Below are 25753 nucleotides of genomic sequence, written 5' to 3'. Positions count from 1 at the left end.
CTTAAAAAAAAAGTAGTTTTGGGATTGAATGCCTGGACTCCCAAAAACGTAAAATTACATGTTTGGGATTGAATGTGTTAATTTAAGCAGATCAGATTTTTCACGTACAATTCATACTTTTAAAAATACATTTTCTACGAGGTGTTGAATGAAAATGACATCACATTTGCTGAAGGCTCAAATAATGACCAACCAATCACGGTTCAGTTTATGAACATCACATGACCGACAGGTGAGTCATGATTGGCTGTTACCCGAGCCTTGAGCTCAAAATGAGCATTTATTATTTTTATTGGAATCTCTCACAATTAAAAAAAAATAATTCAAACCTTTGGATTAATACTTTTTAAATGTATTTATTTCTCTTTTAAAATGGATTAAAATCATAATCATGCAAAATGATTGAAAAAAAAAGATATTATTTTCGGAATACATTACCGAGCTCTAGATTGACATAACGATCACCTTGATCACGTTACACGTACTTAGCTGATTAGCTGGAAATTCGCGTCCGCTTGATAATAACGAGCGAAAACCCGCTGGTGGCGTCGCTCACGCAGAGGTCACGGTTCCCACTCTTGACCCCTCGCCGACCTTTGACTCCCAACCGCACCGGCAGGAAATAACACATTCCGCCGTCCGACGCGTTTCCCGGATTGACTGATTGCCCTTATCATTTGACGGACTCGCTCCGCTTCCCCCCTCATCGGCGCACACCCCCTTGTCCCGCCACTCTCGTCCCTGCCCGCCGCTCATAATTTGACTTTTTATCACCTCGCACGGCGAGAGGGACGCCGCGCCATCCGTCACCGCGGCCGCACGCTGACAGCTGCTCACACATGCATGGATTTTTACATTTGACTCAATCGGCGGAATTACTTCACTGTAACCGATTCGATATTCCGCAAATGAGCCGAAGGGGCGGCGGGCATGCTCCGCACGCACGCGCGCGCGCGCACACACTCTTTCGGAATATCTTTCATCGATTTCGCCGGGCCTCGGAGCTCGGATACTTCGGAACGAAAACACAATTAATCATTTGACTTTTGGGACTCGAGACTGCTCATATTTTAGTTTATAGAAACGATGCTGACGTCGATATGAATTCTTACAACCAGTGGATAAAATAATTAGCCGCCCCCTCTTAGGGTGACCAACTTTGAAAAATAAGCGAGCGCCATTTTTTTTTTCCTCAAAATTGCGATTTTACAGATGTTTCTCAAAAAAAATTCTCATTCACTGCCATTGACGACTATAGACGTCAAAATTCAATTATTTTTAAATGGCCGAGAACTCTTCAGGTTTTGTTGATTACGGCGGCACCATATAAACACCGACACTTTAATTTTATTAATTATATTATATTAACCATAATATAGATAGATATATTCCTATATTATATCTATTTATATGAATGTATTTATTAGATAGACAGATATGATCTTATGTATTATTATAATATAAATATTATATATTAATATTCATACATCTAATACTTTACAACAATTGAAAAATCCATTACTGCTATTGGAAGGGATAAAGGGGAAAAATACAGCAAAGAATAAAGTTATCGATAAGTCATAAACCTGAGAAAATTGACGAAATTTTTACAAGGAAAAATGTTCTCTCAGATAAGAATGGAATGCTTTCACAAGTGAAAATTTTAATGCTCGCAAGACAAATGTCACGATACAAGAAACGGAAATTTTCCAAGTTTGAAATCACTATTGTTTTTCTTGTAATGCTTAGTTGCAATTCAACAAATAATTGGACGTAAATATCACATGCATTCAAGCAAAATCATTCAAAATTTCAAGGCAAACAAACTTTCAGAAAAAGATTTCACCTTCAATCATAATATATATATATATATATATATATATATATATATATATATATATATATATATATATATATATATATATATATATATATATATACTGTATATATATATATATATATATATATATATATATATATATATATATATATATAATATAATATAATATATATATATATATATATAAAATATATATATATATATATATATATAATATATATTATATTATATATATATAATATAATATATAATATGTAAAAATTGTGAAAATTGGCTTTTCTACAAGTAAACAAATTGTCTATTTTAATGACTACGAACTTTAAAAATAGGCGTTAAAAATTCCAATTTTTTTGGCTTGCTTTGATGTGCTAACCAACATTGGTTCCATAAATGTAAATAATTTCTCTTTTCAACTTGCTTGTTCATGACATAGAAATCTACATTTTCAAAACCAATAAAAATAAAAAGATTATTTTAGGACCAAAACTGTTCTATTCCTATTCAAACCCAGCGAAAGGGGGAACTATTTTTCAAGGGGCTTTTATTTTATTTGCACATTGCCGCAGCCTTTTACGACTTGCTTGCGCGTGTGTGTGCGTGCGTGTGAGGCAGCAAAAAGAGGGAACAGAAAAGAGGTGGAGAGCGTTCTCAATTTCCTTCTAAAAAGAAAATTCATTTGCAGTTGCTAATGTAATGTCATCGTTGTGTTTACCGAGCGTGGATGATGTATAGGGGATGTTGCATTGAGTGAGACTGCTTAATGATGCATAGAATTAAGTCTGTGGCTTTCAGCTGAGCTCCCATACCCCCCCCCCCCCCCCCACCCACACACACACACACACACTCCCTTTCGTGCTTCCTCCTATTTTAGCTCCTTTAATCCACACCCGCCTCCTCCTCACCTCTCTCTTCTTTCCACTCCTGTCGTGGACTGCTGGCCGCACGTTGCTCTGTTGCCTCACTCCATCCATCACTGGGGGGTGGGGGGGTAGTAAAGGGGTGAGGGGGGGGGGGTGATATAAAGAAGAGGGGTAAAAATAACATCCGGTTAAAGAACAATAAACGGGATGAAAACACACATTGGTTGGTTTGCGGACACCGGAGGATTGAGATTGAAAGGGGATGCGTGCAAGAGGGTTGCAAAAGTCTACACACCCTTGTTCAAAAGCCAAGTTTTTGTAATACAGATAATTCTGATTAATCTATTCAAAACTTTTACCAAATGTGGCCTATGACGTGTAGATTTCCTGTTTCTCGTTTAAAGATTGGAAATTAACATTTTTAAAAAAAGAAGTCATGCGATTGCAAAAGTGTGCACACCCTTTTACAATGCGGCTGTGTTGCGCATTTTCCCCACGTGTTTTGGAGAGTTTTTGTGGTCCAATTCAACTTGATATTCAAGTTATGATTTCAGATTATGATTCCTGGTCATCAACAAAAAAACACTATAATATCAACATCAAGCTTTGAGGTTTCAATTGGAACTGAAAGCCTTAAACAGGGAGGAGGAAACAGTGTTAGCGAAAAATGTGAGTTTTCTGGCAGGAAGAAGCATTTTTAAAAAGTATCACTGGGGGTTTCAGGGAGTATGTGTGATTTTAATAGGGTGTCTATAGATATCAGCAGATCATTTTTTTAATGCTATGACAAGAACAGTACATTTTCAAATTAAGAGAAAATTAATTGGAACATAAAGCAATTTATGACTAAATTGTATTATAGTGGCATCTTTGTAAAATGTTTCATGCAGGTGTTGCCATTATTGATGCAGACGATGACGCAGAAATAGAAAAGATTATATTACAGTACACGTGGCGATACTGCCATAAATGTAGTTTGGAAGTTTTGTAAATCAGATAAAGATGGCAAAGCGCTCTGTTGTAAATCTTTGTTTACCCATTCAAAATTGCAAAAATTCCCAGGTGGTACATCATTGGAAAAAAAAGGTTTAGAAACAGCATTTGAAATTTATTTGGGGTAAATAAAGGAAAAATTTGAACATGAGAATTTGAATTTGATTGGTTAGTTCTGCTTTGTGGTTACCATTTTGTTTACCCCTTGAAAAATGGTTTTCAAAAAATTGTCTCATTTTTTATCTCATTAACTCACACTAGAAAAAACATTTGGGTAAAAATAAGATGTTTTGACTTTATATATATTCTATCCAAAACATTGGGTCAAATGAAAAGCCCACATTCTAAAGGTTGGGTCAAAAGTAACCCAAATTTGGTTAAAAAAAATTGGGTTATGCTGTATATTTAAGTCAAAACGTTGGGTCAGATAAAGAGCCTAACCTCTAACAGTTTTGGGTTAAACGTAACCCAATTTGGGTCATTAAAAAAAAGGAGCAACTTTTGGGTTATACTGTATATTTAACCCAAATTGTTGGGTCAAATAAAGTGCCTAACCTCTAACAGTTTTGGGTTAAACGTAACCCAATTTGGGTCATTAAATAAAAAGGAGCAACTTTTGGGTTATACTGTATATTTAACCCAAATTGTTGGGTCAAATAAAGCGCCTACACTCTAATTGTTGTGTCAACACTGACCCAATTTGGGTCCGAAAGGGGCAGACCTGCAACATGTGTCAATACAACCCAATAATTTAAAAACAATTGGATAAAAAATAACACAATCCTGACTGAAAAATTGGGCCATCTTATACCAAAATTTAAAAAAAATTAAAAACCTACAAAATTTGGGTTGCTTAGCACAGCTCATAAAGTTTTGTCAAATCTACCCAACTAATGGATGAACCCATTTTTGAAGCAATGTTTTTTTTAACCCAACACTAGAGTGCTGCATTTAAACAGGGGTGTGTAGACTTTTTATATCTTCCATTCAATCACAATTCTGCCTTTATAAAAATAACAATGCCCGTACATCATTTTTATGGTCTCGTTAGGACGCGCCACACAAAACACACGTTAGTTGCTGGACATCATTGTGTGTATGCGTGAGTCTACGTGTGTGTGTGTGTGTGTGTGTTTGTTGATATTTTTTTTTCTTTCTCTCTTAGTTTCACTCAGTCATTCAGTCAGTCCGGCTATGATGCGGTTCTGTCCGCTCCCATTCATCATCCCAGCCGCACACTCACACACACGCCAAATGATTATTTCTCTGACGGGCGGGTGCTTGAAAACAAATCCATTTTTCCGGCCATCAATTTATCATTTGGAATGGCGAAGTCACAGTTGACTTGTAAGGGGCGACCGACACGTGTGTGTGTGTGTGTGTGTGTCTTTGTGTACAAGTAGATCTGCAAGTGGATTGTGTGTTTGCGAGATCACTGTGAATTTGGGAGAATTTAAAGTGCGTGTGTGTGTGTGTGAGCATGTGTGTCTTTCTTCACCTGACGTCTGTGATAATTTATCACTCCTCCTAGCTTGGCTGACAAACTATTTGCAGGAAAATGAGTTTTTCCGCTACGGATTTGTCCTCTGGGAATAGAAAAAGGGGAGCTGTTGTATGCGTGTGTTTTATTCCATCACGCAGAGATGAATGTTTGTACACACACATCTACACACATTTGCTGTGACTTGAGGTCTCCAGTATTTATTGGGGGGGGGGGGGGGGGGGGGTGCTTGAAGATAAATGAGGTAAATTAATAGAGTCACTGAGGGAAAAGATCCGCTTCCGCACCAGCAGATCTGCTAGTGACGCACTCAACACACACACACACACTTACTTCTACCCCCCCCCCTTCCTCACCCCTCCCCAGAGCCCCCGTTTGCCCTCCTGCAAGATGACAAATGTAACAGTGGGCCACACAGCCATCAGAGCAGAATGTCAGCTTAGATCAACACTGGCACAAAAGCAAATATCACAACATCAACACTGCATTACAAGTGTGTGTGTGTGTAGATGTGTGTGTGCGCGCGCCATTACAACGACGGCTGACCGGGGGTCACCCGAATCCGTTCTCACTTTCAAGCTCATCAAGCAAGATATTGACAATGTGCTTGGCGGAGAATTACACGACAGTAAAGGCCTAATTAGGCTGCCGTTACCCTGGGCCATTCGTAATCGTCCCAACACCGCGCAGCAGTGGGTGGGACCCCGAAAATAAACCCTCACCCCCCCCCTTCCCAAAATGCCTGTTAGCATTACCGTGTTAACATTTCTCTCCACTTTATTGTCGGCTGACATCAGCTAAACAGACAGTGTCAGCAGCCAGCTGTAATAAGTGCTCTATTTGTGGAGTTAAAAAAAAAAGACTTCATTTGGGGGAAAAATGGCCCTTGGAGAGGTAAAAAAAAAAAAAATGTGTTGTGAGTATTTTGGAGATAATTGGTGTATTTCTGCACCATTGGCCCAAATTGTTAAAAATAGCCAACTACGCAACATGTAGAATCACTCAAGTCTCATTCAGCTAAATTGAATTTCCTGGAATATGTGTCAAATGAAATTACCCTGCAGTAAAAAGGTGTTTTTGCTTTTTTAATAACTAAAGATAGCACATTAAAATATTGCTTTGAATGAAAACATCACAATAGCATCGTTTAATAGAACATAAAACATGAATGAGCTGCAGTGTCGATAGTCCTTTTGCTATGCCCATCTTGGCCACCAGGAGGCAGTAAAGTCTATCACAGTCATGGAGACCCAGACAAAGAAGAATTAACTCTAGACAGAGCTTTAATAGTCTTTTTTAAGTTAAAGTAAAGTAAAGTAAGTTAAAGTAAGTAAAATTGTGTATATTTCGAGTATATATATATATATATATATATATATATATATATATATATATATATATATATATATATATATATTAATTAATTTAAAATACATAAGCTCACGTTATTGAAAAAAATGCAATATAGTATTTTATTTGTGCCCATAAAAGCTGTGAGCATATATAGGCTAGTCATTTGGCTCAGTGGCGCAAAGCATTATGGTCTATGTAGTTGACAATGCTGAGATTGGCTGAATTAGGCAAAAAGTAATGTTTTTGACACAGATGGGCTAATTCTAATATCGTAGCATGACGACGATATCGCAGCAATATTACCACTTTTGTGTGCCATTGACGTGAAATGACGTCAAACGAAAACTACCAGCCATCTCCATCAACGTTGATTTTTTTTTTTTTTTTAAACTGAGGCTATTTTTGCATTTAAAAAAAAAAATTCACATTTCACTTTTCACTCCTTCAGACTGCATTGTAACGACAGCATGTGGCCATATGGAAGACGACCACGTTTGGGCTTGTTGATGCCCGTCCTCCATGTTGTCGCGTCTTGACCCCCAACACCACCGTCCCGCACCATCTGTTTTGCTCCCTCGTCTTTTCTCTTCATCCCAGCCGTCCACCTTTGTCCGTCCCATTGTCTCCGCCCGCGCCCCCCGTTTCCGCTTTGGAGTTGCCCTCTAACCTAAGCCCTCCATCCTCAACTCCCCCTTTTCTACTCCCATCAGCACCCCAAATCTTCTTGTTCTTCCCTTAAACGCCCCCCCGGCTTTTTGGGGGGCTAATAACTGTTGCCGGCAAGCGGCATACAAAATCCCAGCATGCCGGCTTTTGTGCGGCACACAATGGCACGCGGGCTGTTAGCAACAGGAAGGCTCGACCCCGCGACTGATGTTGGGGCCGCATGGGTCCACGAAACCGCATCCTCAATAGCGGGAAGCCACCAAGTACAAATACTTTGTTACTAACCTTGAAAATGTATTCTTTTATGACTTTTCACTTTTTTTTATGCTGTCAAACTTGTGGTGAATGTGCTGTGTTTACGCCGGTGAAAATGCCGCAAATTTCACTGTAAACACGTAGGCGATTTTTTAAGCGTTTGTTTATTTTTGTCTGTCAGTTCACAGCATTAGCAAAGCTATGAATGGCATTGCTAATGACAAGCTAATAAAAGTGGGAAACTTTTTGGTGATTATTAAATCATTTTTGTGCTATTTTTTCTAAGGGCGATTGTCGAACACTAGCATAACAAAAAAGAACTGATTAGCTAGCTAGAAAGATAGCATTTTGCACAATATATAGTATCAAGTATCGCATTTTTTGTTAGCCATTTTACAACATAAGCAAAGCTATGAATAGCATCGCTAATGGAAAGCTAGTAAAAGTGGGAAACTTTTTGATGATTATCAAATCATTTGTGCATTTTTTTTCGAAGAAACAAACACTAGCATAACAAGTCCAAAGTGATTCGCTAGCTAGTAAGATAGCATTCTGCTCAAAATGTTGTAACAAGTACCGCATTGTTTTTGTTAGCCATTTTACAACATAAGCAAAGCTATGGGATTGCATTGCCTTGTTTTGATATCATAAAAGTCTGACCATCTCTAGCTAGCTTTCAGCAGGCTAATAGATGTGAAAAACGTTTTCATCATTTTCATGTTGTATTTGCACAATATTTTTCAAAGAAAAATTGTTCTGAGTTAACATAATGACTAAAAATCGACTAGCCAGACAGCTAGCTAGAGATATAAGATTTGAAAAATAAATTTGATCAAAACTGGTATCCATTGTGTTTTTTCGTGAGTCATTTCACAACATTAGCAAAGCTATGAATAGCATCGCCTTGTTTTGATAGCATAAAAGCCTAAACCAACTCTAGCTAGTTTTCGACAAGCTGATAAAAGTCGGAAACTGTTTTGATCATTAACATGTTGTGACTGTTAGTCTGTGTTGATTGAAAAAGACACTGACAACTTATTGGGCTATTCATTTCAGGCCAAAACGTTAGCTCAAAATAATTAACCCAATTTTGGGTTATTCATAAGCAATTGGGCTAACCAAAAAAATAAATAAAAAAATGTGTGTTTCATAAACAATAAAAACAAACAGAAAAAAAAAGTTGTTTTGTATGAAACAATCCCAAATTTTTGTTTTATTTTTTCAGTCTTATTACCCAACTTTTGCTGTGCTATACAACCCAAAGATTTGAGTCCAAAAGGTTGGTCCCTTTTATCCAATCTGAGTTATTTTTGGTTTGATTTGTTCTGTTATTTATTTTATTGAAATTATCTACTCCCTCACAAGTAACCCAATTGGGGTAAAAAAAAAAAAAAAAAAAGAAGCAATTTATTGGGTTATTCATTCAACCTAAAAAGTTGGGTGCAAACAATTTGGGGTAATTTATGAGAAACTGGGCTTTTGTTTTGTATGAGAAACTCTTTTTTTTAATTCATATAACCCAACTTTTGAGGTTGAATATATACTCATAGTTGCTCCCTTTCTGCCCCATTTTTTTGGGGGAGTGAGTGTCTCACTGCATTAGCATGTCAATAGCATTTTTCATTTATGTTAGCATTAAGCTAACAGGGCCGCTCTCAAACAAACACTTTATTTTCCTATTTTGACCAGCAAAGCGTAATTCTCTTTGTTTTATGTTTATGGCATTTAACTTTGAGCGAGCCTTTTGGAAGAAACGTCGACTATTTGCTGCATATCGTGAAGTTGTTGTGCAAAAAATGTGTGTTTTCAGCACTTGGGAGGAATCTGCGGGCCTAATGGGCTCATCAATAGCGAGGCTATTATGACCTCATTATCTGCCTCATCTCGACTCACTGACCACAAACACACATGCGCCCACTTATAAAATTGTCATTAAGTGGGCTTTTGCCCGGGAAGCATCTATCTTAAGGGGGCGGGGGCGGCGGGAGCGCGCACGCACCAGCGCGCGCCTGATTTTACGACTTTTGTGCCTGTGTTAAATTTTATGGCAGGAGTTTTGCTTCGACTATTTCTTGTGGCGTAATTTCAATAAATTTTTCATGATTTTTTTTTATTATCATTATTTTTATTGTCAAGGAAATAACTAAATGTCTCGATTAATCAATCGAGCTTGTTAAACACGTTGTACTGTGTGCCCGATGGGAAGTGTTAGCTTGACCTTTGAACTCATATTGACACCTGTACCCGCAGGTCATGATGCCTTTTTTTCTTGGGGGGGGGGGCTTGGAAATCCGATCCTACCGCCAGCCTTTCCCGATGCTCGCTCTTTTACGTTTGTATTATCACACATTGCATATTGATCTCAAATTCAAAGGCAAGTGCTATTTAAAAACATAGTTCTGTAACGGTGACGTGGGACATGTTTTTTAATAATTTAATAATGAGAAAAAATATATAAAAATGCGTGCAGGTATATCAACAATAATATTGATGTGGCAATTTTTTTATTCAATATATTTTAATTCATATAAATTGTAAAAAAAAAAAAAACGTGGACAATGGATTTAAAAAAAAAGTCATTATGCCCAAATCATTGGAAATCATTCACTTCTTTCATATTCGTTGTTTTACAGACGATATGGATTTGAAATCTGAACGGTTGACAACACTTACATGATTGTTTTATTTAACACTTTTTAGTAAATAAATGCGGCACTCTTCTATATTGAATACGTTTAAAAAAAAGACCAAAAAAATTAACAACCACGGTTTACACTTTTTAAGCATAAAATTTGATTATAACAAATCCAAAAATTCCTTATTATTTTCTCGCTGTTCAAAATACATTATTTATATGAATGGAGTTTTTCTTATTTCCTTTAACTAATTTTACATTGGACGCTAACTCAATAAATTGCTTTCAAAATTAAAAAAAATGGAGCCCTATCATTAAACACAATAATCCAAGTATCATGACGCTTGATCGCAATCTGTATCGTTGTTGTTTTTCTAATCCCTTGTTAAACTCCCGCTAACCTCTCTCCTGTCTTGTCAACTTGTCCCTGCAGGCGTTCGTCCAATGTGTGTGTGTGTGTGTGTGTGTGTGTGTGTGCATTTACAGCAAAAACACTCGCCCCCTTTGTCTTGCATTTGAAGAAGGGAAAAAAAAAACTTGAGTCACAAGTAACGGAGCGCCACATTTTGCTTCCTTCACGTTTTACTTGAAAAGACGTCCAAGAGAAGAGGGAGGGGGAAAAAAAAAGTCAAACTAGGTGAATTTTAATCAGGCAGGCTCACCGCGGGGGTGTTGCATTGCTGTCATTAGTAGGTGTCGTGTTTGTTTAACCGGCTGCTGAGAACAACCTTAACAACCTTCGCAAGTGTTGGCACCCTGCTGACACCTGACGCGAGGCCCGCAGACTGACCAACTTTTTTTTTTTAACTCCTCACATTCTACGCAGAAAGAATGAAAGAAAAAAACACGATCCTGCCTTAGAAAAATACTATTAAGTCGTAAAAAGCAGACAATACTTGTTAGAAAATGCAATGACGTCATAAAATAGCGATTACAGTCAAAGCATCCTTTTTGTCCCTTTAAATCATTAAAACATTTTACATTTCAACCTTATTTCATAATTTCAAAAACGTAATACTACAAAGGGTCATAGGCAACTTCAAAGAAATTATGTACGCATATTTTGAATACTTTCTGATGTATAAATATTTGCAGTACAATATTGCAGTTATAATTCTATTCAATTCCTTAAAAAATAGCAAGTCATGAAAGCTTTTAAAATGCAATATAACCGAAGGAAAATGTCCTAATAATATAGAAAATAAATTGCAAATGATTAAATTAAGCATTCAAATAGCTCATGAAAAATATTTACGTCACTATATAGTGAAAACACACTACTGTGTAAGTGGTCAAAATATTAAAAAATACTCATAAAATATCCAACAACAAAATAATGACAATTTGCATTGAAGAGCATTTGAATATTAAAAAACAAACTTCATTTCTATTTGATTTCATCCCATTTAAGTTATTCAAAACTAAAGACATTCTTTTATCAAATAATAGTCATAAAATAACAGTATATAAAACACAACAAAAATTGGAATAAACGTATTGTAGTTCATTTTAAAAATATAAAAGACAATTTCTTAAAACAATTATAGTGGAATTGCAGCATTCAGTTGTATTTAATCTTATTGTAGCGTAAGAAAAAAATAACGTATTCTATATCAATAAACCCTTATTGAGGCATTTTGTTGTTAAAAATGTCTGTTTTTTTAAAAAGTTATATCGTGTCCAAATTGTGAGCGTTGTTCTATCCTACAAATCATATACGATACGAAACAAACAAACCATATTATTACGCACCAATAATAATTACAATAATAAAAATCTAAAAATGAGTGCTAGATTTTCCTGATCAAAACTTGAAAGCTTAAATCAAGTGACCAGCACCAACTTTCTATTCGGCGCAAATAATTTGCGCTGTAAAAAAGTTGTTCTAAAGCTGTAAAATCTTCCTTTTATGGTGAGGGCTGTCATAAACTTGTAATAAACTTCCCAAAATAATAAATCGTAAATGTCTATGGCGACCTGAGGTGTGCCCAAGCTGTCAGCGGCGAAATGGTGACGAATCGACGCAAATCACGCACTAAATTGCGTGTGAAAGCGCAATTGGGATGTTTGTGTACGCGCTCGCGTGCGTGCATGTGTGTGTGTTTGCTATTTGTGTGTGTGGCTCCTCCCCCTTCCGGACATCGTCCAATAGCTGTGGGGCGTCCTCGGGTGCGCGCTCCCGCTTGGATAAAACAGGCGGCTGTGCACAAACAGCGCATAAACACACACGCGCGCACACACACTTGGAACGTGAACATTTGGATACTAGCACGAAGGGAGAATTTCCGTTTTTCACGTGTGGGCGCAAAAAGGTAAAACAAAAAATGTTTTGTTTTTAGTGTGAAACCGGTCTCCGTTTATTATTGTTTGTTGTTGGTTGCGTGACGTCACTGGCATGAATCTTATCGTTAGTGAGCCTATTCATTTATTTATGTGTTTGATGGCACTTTTTTTAGGTTACAACATGACAATGCAATAGTTAAAAAAATAACAACACATGCTGTCTTCAAACTAATGAATCCATTCTGGTTTGAAAATGATGCGCAAATTGAGCCATTTTTTGGGGTGCATCATAACATTAAAAATGAAATAAGACACATGAACGTGTAATCGGTTTTTTCGCACCTGTTTGGGTTTGCACGTGGGACGTCAACACATCAGCAAAAAATTAGAACCATTTTTTTCTGCTTAATTTAATCGAGACGGTTTATAGTCTTGCGCTAAGTTAAACAAAAAAAACGTGACTTCACGAGAATAGAAAAGATGATGTGAAGTTTAATAACTCCAAAATACAACGTGGGATCAAGGTAAAAATAATAAGTTATATTTTTTCATTTGACGACTCCGGTGCTTTGTTTTCGAGAGAAAAAAACGTGTTGTTATTTTTTTTAGAGAATTAATATAAACAAAATAGCGTATGGTGCAAACATATGAAAACTACCGTTTTCCATAAAAAAATACCGAAGTTAAAAATAGATGCATTATCAATAAAAAAACGATTTGTGCAGCTATTCAAATATTTTATCACGCTGACATTTTGAGGTAGAAAAACCTTTTTAATGGGAAACCTATGATTTTACATCACATTATACATTAAAATTGGTTTTGGTGTTATACATCTAATAAAGAATCGGCTGTGGGAAATATGGGGAACCTTTTTGTAAACCGTTTTTTCAATCATTTAAAATAAATACATACTCCAATATTTCGAACAAATAGAATTCTTGTATCATTTCTATTTATTTGACTGCATATTTTTGACAGTGAGGAAAGCTATATTTAAATTGCTCAAATCAAATCGTTGTTGCCGGGTTGGTACGGAATAATTTTAAGATAAATACCTTGTTTTTGTGAAATCAAATCAAATAATAGAATTACCATTTTTTATTTAGTGTTTTTGTTTTTCGTTGTCATGAAATAATCATAATTTCTTCCATTGTTGCATTTTTGTCACATTGAATGACGTCATATTCACCTCGGGTAAATTACTCAACACCTGATCCTTAATAAACATGTTCTCATTCGAAAAAACGGCTGTGGAAAAAGACATGATAGCATTTAGCTTACATTCGTAGTTCATTATTATTTATTTTATTATCATTTTTTAATCAAATGCCTTTTTGTTGATAATTTTGGATTTTTTTTGCCTGAAACAAAGTTATCGTAGACAAGCATTTTTGCCTCCTACACACACTAAATACACACATCAATCCACGTCAATGAGTTAGCAGCCTAGCATAAATTAGTGTGAGTCAATGTAAGATGATAAACAATGACCAAAAAAAATGTCTAAAATGAGATGCAATTCAGTGTACAGAAAAGTTAAATACAACTGAATTTAACATCTGGCTGGATTATGGGAAAAAAAAAACAACAACTTTGTAATAAATCAGTTACCTTATTGGAAACACAACAAATTGCAACAAAAACAAAAAACAAGAGCCCCCACCCCCCCAAAATTAATATTGACGATCCTGCTATTATGCAAACGATGCATGAAAGCTGAACGCAAATGTTGTCAATACAGAATCTGACGGGCAGTCCTCATGCCCGTCGAGGCAGGCCAGCTGCGCGGGCAGTAGTAGAAGAAGAAGAAGAAGAAAAGACGAAGAAGAAGAAGGAGAAGTGAAAAGGAGTTGACAGGGTGGAGGACGAGCACGTGCTGACGTTTGGCTGGTGGACGTACAGGGAGCCACATCTCAGGGATATGTCCACTGGCAGCGCAAGAGGTAAATGCTACAGCCGGAACTCGCTAAGTGCGCAGCGAGGACTACTAGTGGCACGTGGGCTCCCTCTAGTGGTACGTGAAAGAATCACTGAATTAAATACAAATACAATGTGCAACATTAAACAGGAACTGCAATCAAACATGCAAAAATGAAGCTTGTGTTGTGAATACTGATACCAAAGTTATTTTTCTAAAGCTGTACTCTACTTTCTGTTGTATTTAACTTTTACACTCATTTTATAGTCACAATTCAGTTGTGTTTCACTTTTTAACAAAGTAAACGTTTTTTTTTTAGCGTTGACTGAAATGTTTTGAAAATCTACGACAGAAAATGTATTTTTACTTTCAAAGTACAGTACATTTTTAAGTACAGTTCAGTTGTATTTTCAATTTTTTTTTGCATATTTTACTTATCAGTACATGCCAATTTTTTTTTTATTTTTTACATATTTTTTTAAACTAGCCTGTAGTTCAGAGTTGAACTTAAAAAAAAATCCAGTACATTATTTGTTTTTTTGTCAATACAAATCTGTTGTTTTGGGGGTTTAATTCAATTTAATTTGATCCATTATACGTACACTATAAACCAAACATTTCAGTAGTTTCAGTAGTTTCACATGAGATTTTTTTTAACTTGAGTAATGCATTTTTAAATAGTTCGATTGTATTTAACTTTATATATCCAAAAATTTGAAGTCCAGTTCAGTTTAATTAATAGCACTTAAGCTAAGCTAGCTTCCCAATTAGCACTCAACAATGTACCTCCATTTAGTAGCACTTGTACTGTTTATGCTAGCAAAATTTAACTACTTAAGATTAAAATTAAACTGATGCTAAGTGCCATATGGCATCCTCATCTACATATTTATCATAATAAAACCTATCACAAAAGATACAAACAGTTCTAGACATTCTGGTTTAAACCATTTTCTATGACGGGACTTAAGTCAACAAAAAACAAAACAACTGATTAAAGCGTATCAGAATTGAGGCCTTGCTTCTTAGCAAGCAAAGGCCTCATTTGATGGCGAAGGCTCGTCACAATATAAATAAAAAAAACACAATTTATTAGATAATAAATGAATGAATTCACCAAGTTTAAATAAGATTTCCACACATCCTTTCATACCAATGAGTTTATCACAACACAAGTCTTTTGACAATATATTAATTATGAAATACGCTCCATTTTTTTCATGATTTTTTTCCCCCTATTATTTTATGCATCATTCATTCATTTGTACAACTACATGAGTGCCAAGTTTGATTGACAGTCCAACAACTCAAATGGTCCCAAAGTGGTTTGGCAGAATGTTTGCCAGCCCACATGTAAGATAAGACAAGATAAGATGAAAGACTGCAAAGGAACTACTGTAAAACAGTAAATGCAGAAAGATCACAAGCCAGTAAATATTCTGCACAATGTCAAAATGAAAGCAATGTTTGTCATCAAGATAATACAGGATTATCTTTATTTTTTTTATTAGCAGTTATATTTCTTGTTATTATTTATTTATTTATTGATTTATTTATAACTAGCAATTGTTCATAAATTGTTTTACAGTCACAATTTTCGATTCAAAGAATATCATTGTTTAACACGTTTATAAATATGAAAGTCATATTTGAAAATGTATTTTTTTTTTTAAAAAACGATTGATTGTGGACGGATTTAAGTATTTACTATTATTAAAAATGACCAAAATATTATGTTTAGGATCAAAAATGAATCGAGAAGACAGTAAAAACGTATTATTGATTTATTTTTTCTCTGATTAAATCATTATTTCGAAATGTATTTATTGTCAACAATGGTGACGCATGCGCCATTATGTTTTATGACTAATATTAACAGTATACGATTGGACGGTGCGCATGCGCCTCCCCCTCGTTATGTGTGTGTGTGTGTGTGTGTGTGTGTGTGTGTGTGTTGGGGGGGGGTGGGCTCGACTTTAATATCCTGCAGGTTGATGAAGCTTAGCGGGGAGATTTTTTCTCCACACTCGGCTGGCAGCGTTAATAGAGACCCCCCTACTCTGCTCCGCGAAAGACCCCCCCCCCCCCCTCCCAAAAGTGCGTTTGATGTGGAAATGAAAGCTGGCAAAAGGCTGCCAGAAAGCGACGCGACTGAACGGGTTAAATGAAAAGCGAAGGAGACCTCCTGTGCGTGCGCGTGCGCGAGACATGCGTGTCACCCCAACCCAACTTCTAACGAAGCACGTGCGCATGCGTTGCATTTATCCCTTCTCATTACTGACGATCGTATTTAAAGATATGAAAATATGACAGCAATATAAAAAAGGACTTACTGTAGGATGTCATTTAAATAATAGTGGTATTTTGTATACATAAAGACACAGTTCTAAAAAAAAGATGCTAATTTCTAGCAAGAACTAATTTCTACAACAAAAATAGATCAAATGTAGACATCTTTGTCCTAATAACGAAATAGTATTTATATCACAGAAAATAGATAGATAGATAGATAGATAGATAGATAGATAGATAGATAGATAGATTCATAATATATATGCATACATACGCATTTAGGGAAAACATATTTTAAAACCAGAAAATAAATATATCAAAAAAGAAGAAAAAACCCTGAAAAACATTAAAAAATAATGATAATAATAATAATAAACAAATATAGGAAAACAATTACAAAAGCAAAAATCTCCAAACTGGAAAACATGTAAGAACTGAAAAAAAATCTCCCAAATTTCCTTAAAAATACCAACAAATCTGCAAAACGGAAAAAAAAACAATAAAACTGAATAAAATCAGAAAAACGAAAACAAAATTCTGGAAAAAAAAACTAAAAAAAAAGTGAAAATAAGTCCAGAAAATAACTTGAAAACCACTGCTGTTTGGATGAAAACAAAACAAAACATAAAAAAAAAAAAAAAAAAAACGCAAACCATGCTTTACATAAGGATGGCCCTTTTTGGTTCCCCGACATTTATATGTGTTCATCCCCCCTCTTCCCCCAGGTCATGGGGGTCTTAACCAACTAGGCGGAATGTTTGTTAATGGCCGTCCACTTCCGGAGGTGATCCGGCAACGCATCGTGGACATGGCCCACCAGGGGGTCCGGCCCTGCGACATCTCGCGCCAGCTCCGCGTCAGCCACGGCTGCGTCAGCAAGATCCTGGGACGGTCAGTTACAACCAGTAGCCGCAGTAGCCCTCAAAATTCTGTATGTGAAATTTTAATTGGCTTTCAGAAGATATCGGCCAATCGGATTACATTCTTTTTAAATGTCGGAACAGTAGGTTTTTCTTTTCGATTTAAGAGCAAATTAATTGGAACACGAATAAACTTTTTTGCTAAATTATGTTTTAGTGCCTCCTTTGCAAAACAAGTTTTGTTAAGTTTCATACTGATACACATTGTCATTAGTGGCAAAATTCTCCAGCAAGAGATAAAATCTTGTAAGCTACAATAACTACATGGTCCTCTGGTGTTGCTGAATGAAATACGCCCAGAAAGATACTACAAATGTACTTCCAAATCAGACATGGGTATTTGATGTCATTTTTTTCATCCTCCGAAAAATACTTCGCTGATCATTGGCTGAAAAAATATTTAACCAAAAAAAGGTTGAGAACCACTGTACTAGTGCGCAAAATTGTCTTACTAATTACGACAGCGCATTCCAGTACATGGACCTTAAGAATAGAATAGAATAGAATAGAATAGAATAGAATAGAATAGAATAGAATAGAATGCCTTTATTGTCATTGTACAGCAAACATGCTGAACTTGAGAGCTCTCCTCCAATTGGTGCATAATAAATAAATATTACACACTGATTGACAAGCATGTTGAGCCTTGAGCATAATACTAACACAAATGGTGGCGCAACACAGGTAGACCAATAGTACAGACAGTATTCAAATGTCTGTTTTACGTTCTATTAATTCCATTACTACTGTATGTCTGCTATTATGTTCTTTGTAAATGTTTTGGTATATTTCTATACTCAATGGAGACAAAACGGAATAATTTTTGTCCACTTCTTGTTTCATCAAGACAGCAAAGTCAATTGCACCCCACTCAAACACATGAAACATCATTGGAAAGGCCAGGAAGTCCTCTATTGAGGACATTAAGACTTAGTTAGGCAGCTTCCATGAGTCAAAAGATGTAGAGCAAAAACAAATGTCCACTAGAGTGGACACATATAAATAGACTGGCTCTCAGGATGATAATATATGAAAATTTTCCAACTTTTTTCCTGCCTTTGACAGGTATTACGAGACGGGAAGCATCAAGCCCGGCGTGATCGGCGGCTCCAAGCCCAAAGTGGCCACGCCCAAAGTGGTGGACAAGATCGCAGAATACAAGCGGCAGAACCCGACCATGTTCGCCTGGGAGATCAGGGACCGCTTGCTCGCCGAGGCGGTGTGCGACGGAGACACCGTGCCCAGCGTCAGCTCCATCAACAGGTGATCAAACGAATATTTGCAGTAAAATTCATCGATTATCGGAATTTGATTCTTCCACATGTCAGAAAAAAAAACTGACATGAAGGTTCTTCTCTTTCAGGATCATCCGAACCAAAGTCCAGCAGCCGTTCAATCTCCCCTTGGATGGAAAAGGTCTAAGCCCAGGACAAACTTTGAGTAAGTCCAGACCACTTTGTCAGGATTTTTTTTCGATTAACTCGATTTACATGCCTGCGTTTACTTTCTCAAAGTTCCTAGTTCTGCCGTCACCCCGCCCGAGTCCCCGCACTCCGACTCGTTAGGCTCCACCTACTCCATTAGCGGCCTCTTGGGAATCCCCCAACCCAGCAGCGAGGGCAAGCGAAGCCACGATGACAGTAAGAATACTCAGTTGCAATCAATTATTTAACTCATTCAATGCCAAAGACGGATTTTTACGTTTTTCATAGTCCAAGCTATGATATAATATGATATACTATAATCCAATCTTATGTTAAATTCCTTTAAATTTACATCAAAGACATTTTACATCAAATGGAGAGGAGAGCATTGGGAGAAGACAGTAAGGAGCTGAAATTTCACCCAGATGGTGACAACATGTCAAAATTTAACGTAGCACAACCACTTAGTTACCACGCTACCAGGGATGTGGAATCTTTTGACTAAAATAAGTGAGAATGATGTTAATTGTATTTTTGTATGGCTAAAAAAGTGGACCATCCATCCAGTCTCAATTTGCGCACCATCATCAAAAAGTCCTTCTTCTTCCTTTGGTCTTCAGGCGACCAGGACAGCTGTCGACACAGCGTGGATTCTCAAGGCAGCGGGGGCGGCGGCATTCCTCGAAAAACCATGCGGGTGGAGCATTTTTCACATCATGTGGACTGCGGCTTTGAGCGTCCCCACTACCCGCCAGATTCCTTCCCTAGCTCCGCCTCCGGTAGCAAGACGGAGCAGGTGGGGACAGGAAGTCCAAGAGATTGTTTTTTTTTTTTTTGTTTTTTGCGATGGCTAATAGCTAATCCTTTCCCCTCAGACTTTGTACCCGCTGTCGCTCATCAGCAGCAGCCTGGACGAGGCCAAAAGCGGCCTGTCATCATCGAGCTCCGCCATTGGACGCAACTTGACGGCGCATCAGAGCTACGCCATGGTGCCCGGTGAGATGAGTCTCCGCCCCCCTCTTCAAAACCAGTTTCAGCCGCCATCGCTCCTTGTTTGTTTTTTCCATCGTTTTCCATTTTCCATTGTTCGGTTGACTCCATTTTCCCACCTCGCCGTCCCCCTGGTCCAGAACCCCTGCAGTCCCTGCCGCTCTGCCTGAAGCAGGAAATGTCCCCGGAGGTCAGCAGCACCAGCCCCGCCTCGCCAAACATGGCGCCGTCCAACGTGACGTTCGTGGAGCTGCAGAAACCCGTTTCTATGAGTAACGGCAGCTGTGGCGGCGGAGCTAGCAACCATTTATCCAACTCCTACAACTCATTTTCCCATCATGCACCTGTGTACGGCCAGTATGGCGGCCAGTCGATCATCTCAGGTATCATTCCATTATCCGTTCATCTCATCATCGTTTGCATTTGACTGGCCAAAGCGGCGATGTCCAAAAGCGATTTTTTTGGTCTCGAAAAAGACGAGAAACTTCCGACACAGACAACTACCGATCACGCACATATCGTACATTTGCTTCCAGTTACTTGTAATCCGGCAAACAAAATTGATATGAGCCATAAAGCCGACTCACAGAATGCAGTTTGGACTACACGCGAAAAAAGTTGGGTCGAAATTGACCCAATCGGGGACTAAAATGGACTGACCCCATTACAACATCCTGGGTTGTCTTGTCTATAATGATGCAATGAAGGGGGGTGTATAATTTCATTGTTTGACCAAAAATTACCCAATTTGGCTGGACTAACCCAATAATTGGGTGTGTTTGTTTTGTGACACAAACATTTTGGGTCATTTTGTCTAAAATTACACTTTTGTTGTTGAATGTTGTGTGAGAAATAACCCATTTTTGATTGATAATGCACTGACCCACTACTTGAATCAATTTAACCCAACATTCTGGGTTGTTTTGTACCAAACATTTTGGGCCGTTTTGTCAAATTTATGTAATGTTAGAGGTCAAAACCTGACAAAAACTTGAACGTTGGGTCACAAATAAACCTATTTTCTTCTAAAATGGACTGACACAAGACTTGGGTTAGTTTGACTTAACATTCTGGGGCGGGGGGCGGTCAGCAGTTGAATGTTGGGTAGAAAATACACCGATTTGGCTCTAAAATGGACTGACCCGACTTTCTGCATTTTATCTGTCTTCCAAAGACCCAATGTCCATTTCAGTGGACAAAAATGAATAGACCAGGTCTCAAAATAACCCAATATGGCAAAAAAATGGACTGAGTAGTGCTGGGTTAATTTGACTGAACATTCTGGGTTGTTTTGTACCAAATGACCCAAACATTTGAGTCATTTGCTTTAGAATTATTTGTTGGGTCAAAATATGAATGTTGGGTAAAAAATAACCCAATTCGGCTCTAGAATGGACTGACCTATATTGGTCAATTTGACACTGTCACCCAACATTCTGCTTTGTTTTGTTAACATAAGCAAAACAAAATTCAGTTCCTGGTTTGGTCCTTAATCAATAAAGTCATAAAAATTGAAAAACAACGAACAAAAAATCTTGCTTTTATAAAAGCAATGTACAAAAAGTCAATGTTTTATTTTCATACAATGACAAAGCGGCTGAAATTTTGAGGTCATTTGATGAATTAATTGTCCTTGGCCACATGCTGCTTAACTCATTCACTACCATTGACGGGAATAGACGTAAACTTCACCGGGTTAAATTCTCATTGCATTCAAAATCAATTCAAAATGTTTTTTTTTACCCTAATTTCTGTGTACCCTAACGCTATAGTACCACCATCTGACTTTGTGAATTTTATTTGATTTTTTTTCAGGGCGAGACATGGTCAGCTCTACGTTGCCGGGTTACCCACCTCACATCTCGTCGCCGGCCCAGGCGGGATACTCCTCGTCGGCCATCGCCGGCGTGGTCGCGGGTACGTGTCGCTATTTGTTGTACTGCACACACACAAAAAAAAAAACACATTAAAAGGAGAGACGAGCAGCTGGGGGGGGCGGGCAGCGGTTTGTGACGGAGGCTTGAGTAGAGTAAATGAGTTGACTTGAACAGTGTGTGTTTGTGTGTGTGTGTGTGTGTGTATACACGGGCCCAGGGGGTACAAGGAACAGGCTTGGGGGTTCCACCCTGCTGCCCACTACCCCCACCCAGCCCAACACCTCTGACCACACATCGCCATGGGAACCAGGGGGCCCAGGATGGTGGTCTTTGTAGTGCGTGTGTGTGTGTGTCAGGATGCCACTGTGTGTATGTGTATGGCTCTTTTTTTTTTTTTTTTTGAAGTCTGCCCTTCGAAGCGCGAAATGAGAGGGTCTGATTTATTATTTTTCTGGTAGAGAGGGAGCGTGGATACACAATTACTTCGCAGTTGGGGGGGATGGTGGTGTTGAGAAAAAAAAAAAGGGGGGGGGGGGGCTGGAGGTGGGGATTCATGAGGATTCATTCCAGTCGACATAATTACCAATTAGATATTGGAATGTTCAAAAAAAAAAAAAAAACAAAAGTGAGGAGAGGAAAGAGGGAGGCTCAAGCAGGAAGTGCAAGGAGAGGAGGCTGGAGGGCGATGGGCATGCACCACTGGCTTCCAGGGATTTGGGCCCTACGCTTGCACTGGAGATTAATGGTTTACAGGCTCAGCTAAACTGCTGGTGAATGATGAGCTAAGCGGCGCATAAACATCTCACAGATACGGACCATCTTGGCGCTGAAAACAAAAGGATCATGTAACCTATAACGTGTTGTTGTTTTTTTTAAGGTGCTGACTATCCCGCTCAGTCCTATAGCCACTCGCCATACGCCTCCTACAGTGAAGCATGGAGGTTCACCAACTCCAGCATACTGGGTGAGTGGGGCATCATCTTTATATGGCTTGCCTCTGGCCACACCCACACCAGGGCAAAATATTTGAGATTTTCTCCCATTTTTTCTTGCACGACCCTTTGACACCTGAGAGTTATGTACAGTATAAATAAGATATTTTCTATGATATAATTGCTGCTTTGGTCGTAATGTCAGAAAACCGGCGAAAATCATTGGTTTCCAAAATAAAAGCAGGTAAGTAATCAAATACTTTGAGTAATAAAGCCCTAAAGTATTCAAAAACTTAAGTTGATAAAGTGATCATTTAATTAGGTAAGTGAGCAATTACTTTAGTGCCTAAAATACTTAATTACTTTTGGTACTAAAATACCTATGTAATCAATTACCGTGAGTAGTAAAGCCTAAAAATGATCGATTTTCATAAATACCAAATCACAAAAAAAATTTGACATTGATATAATCAATTACTTTAGGTAATTTAGTACCTAAAACACTTAATTACTTTTGGTACTAAAATACTTATGTAATCAATTACTGTGCGTAGTAAAGCCTAAAAATGATCGATTTTCATATATACCAAATCACAAAAAAAAAAATAGACATTAATATAATCAATTACTGTAGGTACTTTAGTACCTAATGTTTTTTTTTTACTTTAGATACTTTAGTACCTAAAATAATCAATTACTTTTGTGCTTATTTATTTATATGAATTATTTAGCAATACAGAATAGAATTAATTTAGGAAAGCTCCCTCTCTGCCCATTTTTAAACTCATTTTTATCCTTTAGCTTTCAATGGCTTTTTTTTTGTTTACTTTAGGTCTGTTCATTGGGGTTTTCTGTCATGAACTCATTATTGTTAAATTGTCTTGGTTCTTGTAAGACAATTTTTGACTCTATGTCCAGCACTTTGTATGCAATGAACATTGTTTGAAAGCCCTCTATAAATAGAGTTGAGTTTGTTTTCGAGCAACGTGAGATCACCGAGGCTGTTGCACGCTCCATGCACAGGAACAATGCGCTTAGTTCAAGGCGCTAAAGGCGTGTTGGACGTGTTTATCATTTTCATAGGAGTCATTATTAACACTTGCAATCTCAAAGACATACACACACACACACACACACACACACACATACACACTTTATATATATATATATATATATATATACATACTGAAAAAAGGATATATATATATATATATATATATATATATATATATATATATATATATATATATATATATATATATATATATATACATACTGAAAAAAGGATATATATATATATATATATATATATATATATATATATATATATATATATATATATATATATATATATATATCCTTTTTTTCAGTGTTTGGCCATTTAAAATTGGCTGCTACGAAATGCACCAAGTATGAAAGTACAATTACTTGAAATATTAAAGTTATTGATCAGTTTAGTACTTTCATTCCTTAAGTAATCAATTACGTTATTGCTTTAGGTTACTAAAGTTATTTATCACTATTCTAAATGATCACTAAAGTAATCAATATTGTTTGAACACTAGCTATGAGATGTGTAATAGCTTACTTGACTGACTATAACATGTTTGATAAATTAGTCAAAGACTTTTACAGCTTTCTATTATTTACTATGTGGCCCCCAAACGAAAAAAAAATTGGACACCCCTGGCATAGATGAAACCAAATAAATATAATACGTGAAGACTACCTCAACGAAGATGCTCCTTTGCTTATGAAAAGCCGATATGGAAAACTAAACCAATAATGACACCAATTTTTGTATGTTGCACCCCCCCAGGTTCACCCTACTATTACAGCACAGCCTCCCGCAGCGCCCCCCCATCGACGACCGCCTACGACCACCTCTAGTCCCTCCCTGGACGGACCAAATCTGACGATGAACCAGCAACCCATTTTGATTTTTGGACCAAGTCACTTGTTTATTTGCCAAACCCGACCCGAAGCGGACCCGGGGTAACTCGGACTCCAGCCCGTTTACACATCTTCAGCCTTACGTGCACCTTTTTCAGTACTTAGCGCAGTTTTTCGGCCAAAGACTTGTTTTTTCGCACACCTGACGAAGGATATGCAACATCTTTATAATGAACTTTTTTTTCATTTTTTGTTGGTTTACAATGCTTTTCTTTTACAATGGGATTTTTTTTCTTTCTTGGATATTGGTCAACTTTTGAATGAGTTGGAAAAAAAAAATATTTGTCTACATTATGTAAATAATGTAAATGAAGCAGCCAAGGCCGGCAGATGTTGATTTGACGGCAAAAAGCAAAAACGGGCTTCCATACATGTGTTTAATTTGTTGCCATGTTGGTAAGAATTGTGACTATTTTTTATTCATACAAACAGTTATTAATATTATTGGAGCTGTACTGTAAATAGGGAAGTTTTTAAAAAAATATTTTTAATTAAAGCATGGCAAAAGTGAGCTCTCTCTTGTGTGTTTAACTAAGTATTTTTTCCCAAAGTTTTTAATTTTTTGTTTGTTTTTTAGGTTGAATTTTGTTCACCATTTTCCTTACTTTTTTTTGCATACTGAAAATCCGACATTTAGCTTTGCCTTAACGATATTTGGACGCCATTTGCAGGGGTTGTTTTTTTACCTCCTCCGGGGGGGACGAGGCTTTGTGTTATTATCATTACCTTGGTGATAATAGCCTCATAACGGCCCCTTCTTTCAGCAATTTTAAAGGACGAATGCAGCGACCCTGCACGCACGCGTCTGTCTAATGGCGTCTTCTTATTTTCTGCATCGACTGCTTTTATGTTCGGGGTCTGCGTCCCTCTCTTTTTTTTTTTGCGGCCTCATTACCGCGGTGTGCTAACTAGCGAGCCACGGTTCAGCGGGGCCGGCCCACCTGGTGCCCGCTGATGGCCGAGATGTGGATACAAGGAGAGTTTTCTATTGGTTGTCACTTTTGTCTGGCTTTTCCATTGCTGGCCTTGTATGTGTAAATTAAATCCTATTGTGGTTA

General features: G+C 37.3%; 1 protein-coding gene across 3 annotated transcripts; it reads left to right on the top strand.

The window, feature by feature from the left end:
- The first annotated feature begins 12345 nt into the window (after positions 1-12345).
- pax8 (paired box 8) lies at positions 12346-25060 on the top strand. 3 transcript variants are annotated; one of them, XM_088435024.1, is made up of 12 exons: positions 12346-12415; positions 14131-14332; positions 17349-17490; positions 18585-18782; positions 18883-18959; positions 19034-19159; positions 19564-19739; positions 19819-19939; positions 20074-20316; positions 21749-21850; positions 22688-22774; positions 24562-25060. In XM_088435024.1, exons 2-12 carry the CDS (start codon positions 14311-14313, stop codon positions 24630-24632), a joined length of 1365 nt encoding a protein of 454 aa, XP_088291150.1. In that variant the 5' UTR covers positions 12346-12415; positions 14131-14310; the 3' UTR covers positions 24633-25060. The 3 variants fall into 3 exon arrangements, with proteins under 3 accessions (XP_088291150.1, XP_088291149.1, XP_088291148.1); XM_088435023.1 differs by having other exon boundaries at positions 17325-17490; XM_088435022.1 differs by lacking the exon at positions 12346-12415 and having other exon boundaries at positions 14285-14403; positions 17325-17490.
- Positions 25061-25753: the final 693 nt, after the last annotated feature.

The sequence above is a fragment of the Hippichthys cyanospilos genome, chromosome 15, assembly GCF_059441005.1.
Source record: "Hippichthys cyanospilos isolate Australia breed blue-spotted pipefish chromosome 15, RoL_Hcya_1.0, whole genome shotgun sequence".
NCBI lineage: Eukaryota > Metazoa > Chordata > Actinopteri > Syngnathiformes > Syngnathidae > Hippichthys > Hippichthys cyanospilos.
This window is presented reverse-complemented; position numbering and strand designations above follow the sequence as displayed.

Bases quoted from the DNA above. Each gene is read 5' to 3' on its own strand.
- pax8 (XM_088435022.1), top strand. From the start codon at position 14,337: ATGCTACAGCCGGAACTCGCTAAGTGCGCAGCGAGGACTACTAGTGGC. The intron at 19,160-19,563 runs GTAAGAATACTC...TTTGGTCTTCAG, and splicing joins CAAGCGAAGCCACGATGACA to GCGACCAGGACAGCTGTCGA. The intron at 19,940-20,073 runs GTGAGATGAGTC...CCCCTGGTCCAG, and splicing joins GAGCTACGCCATGGTGCCCG to AACCCCTGCAGTCCCTGCCG.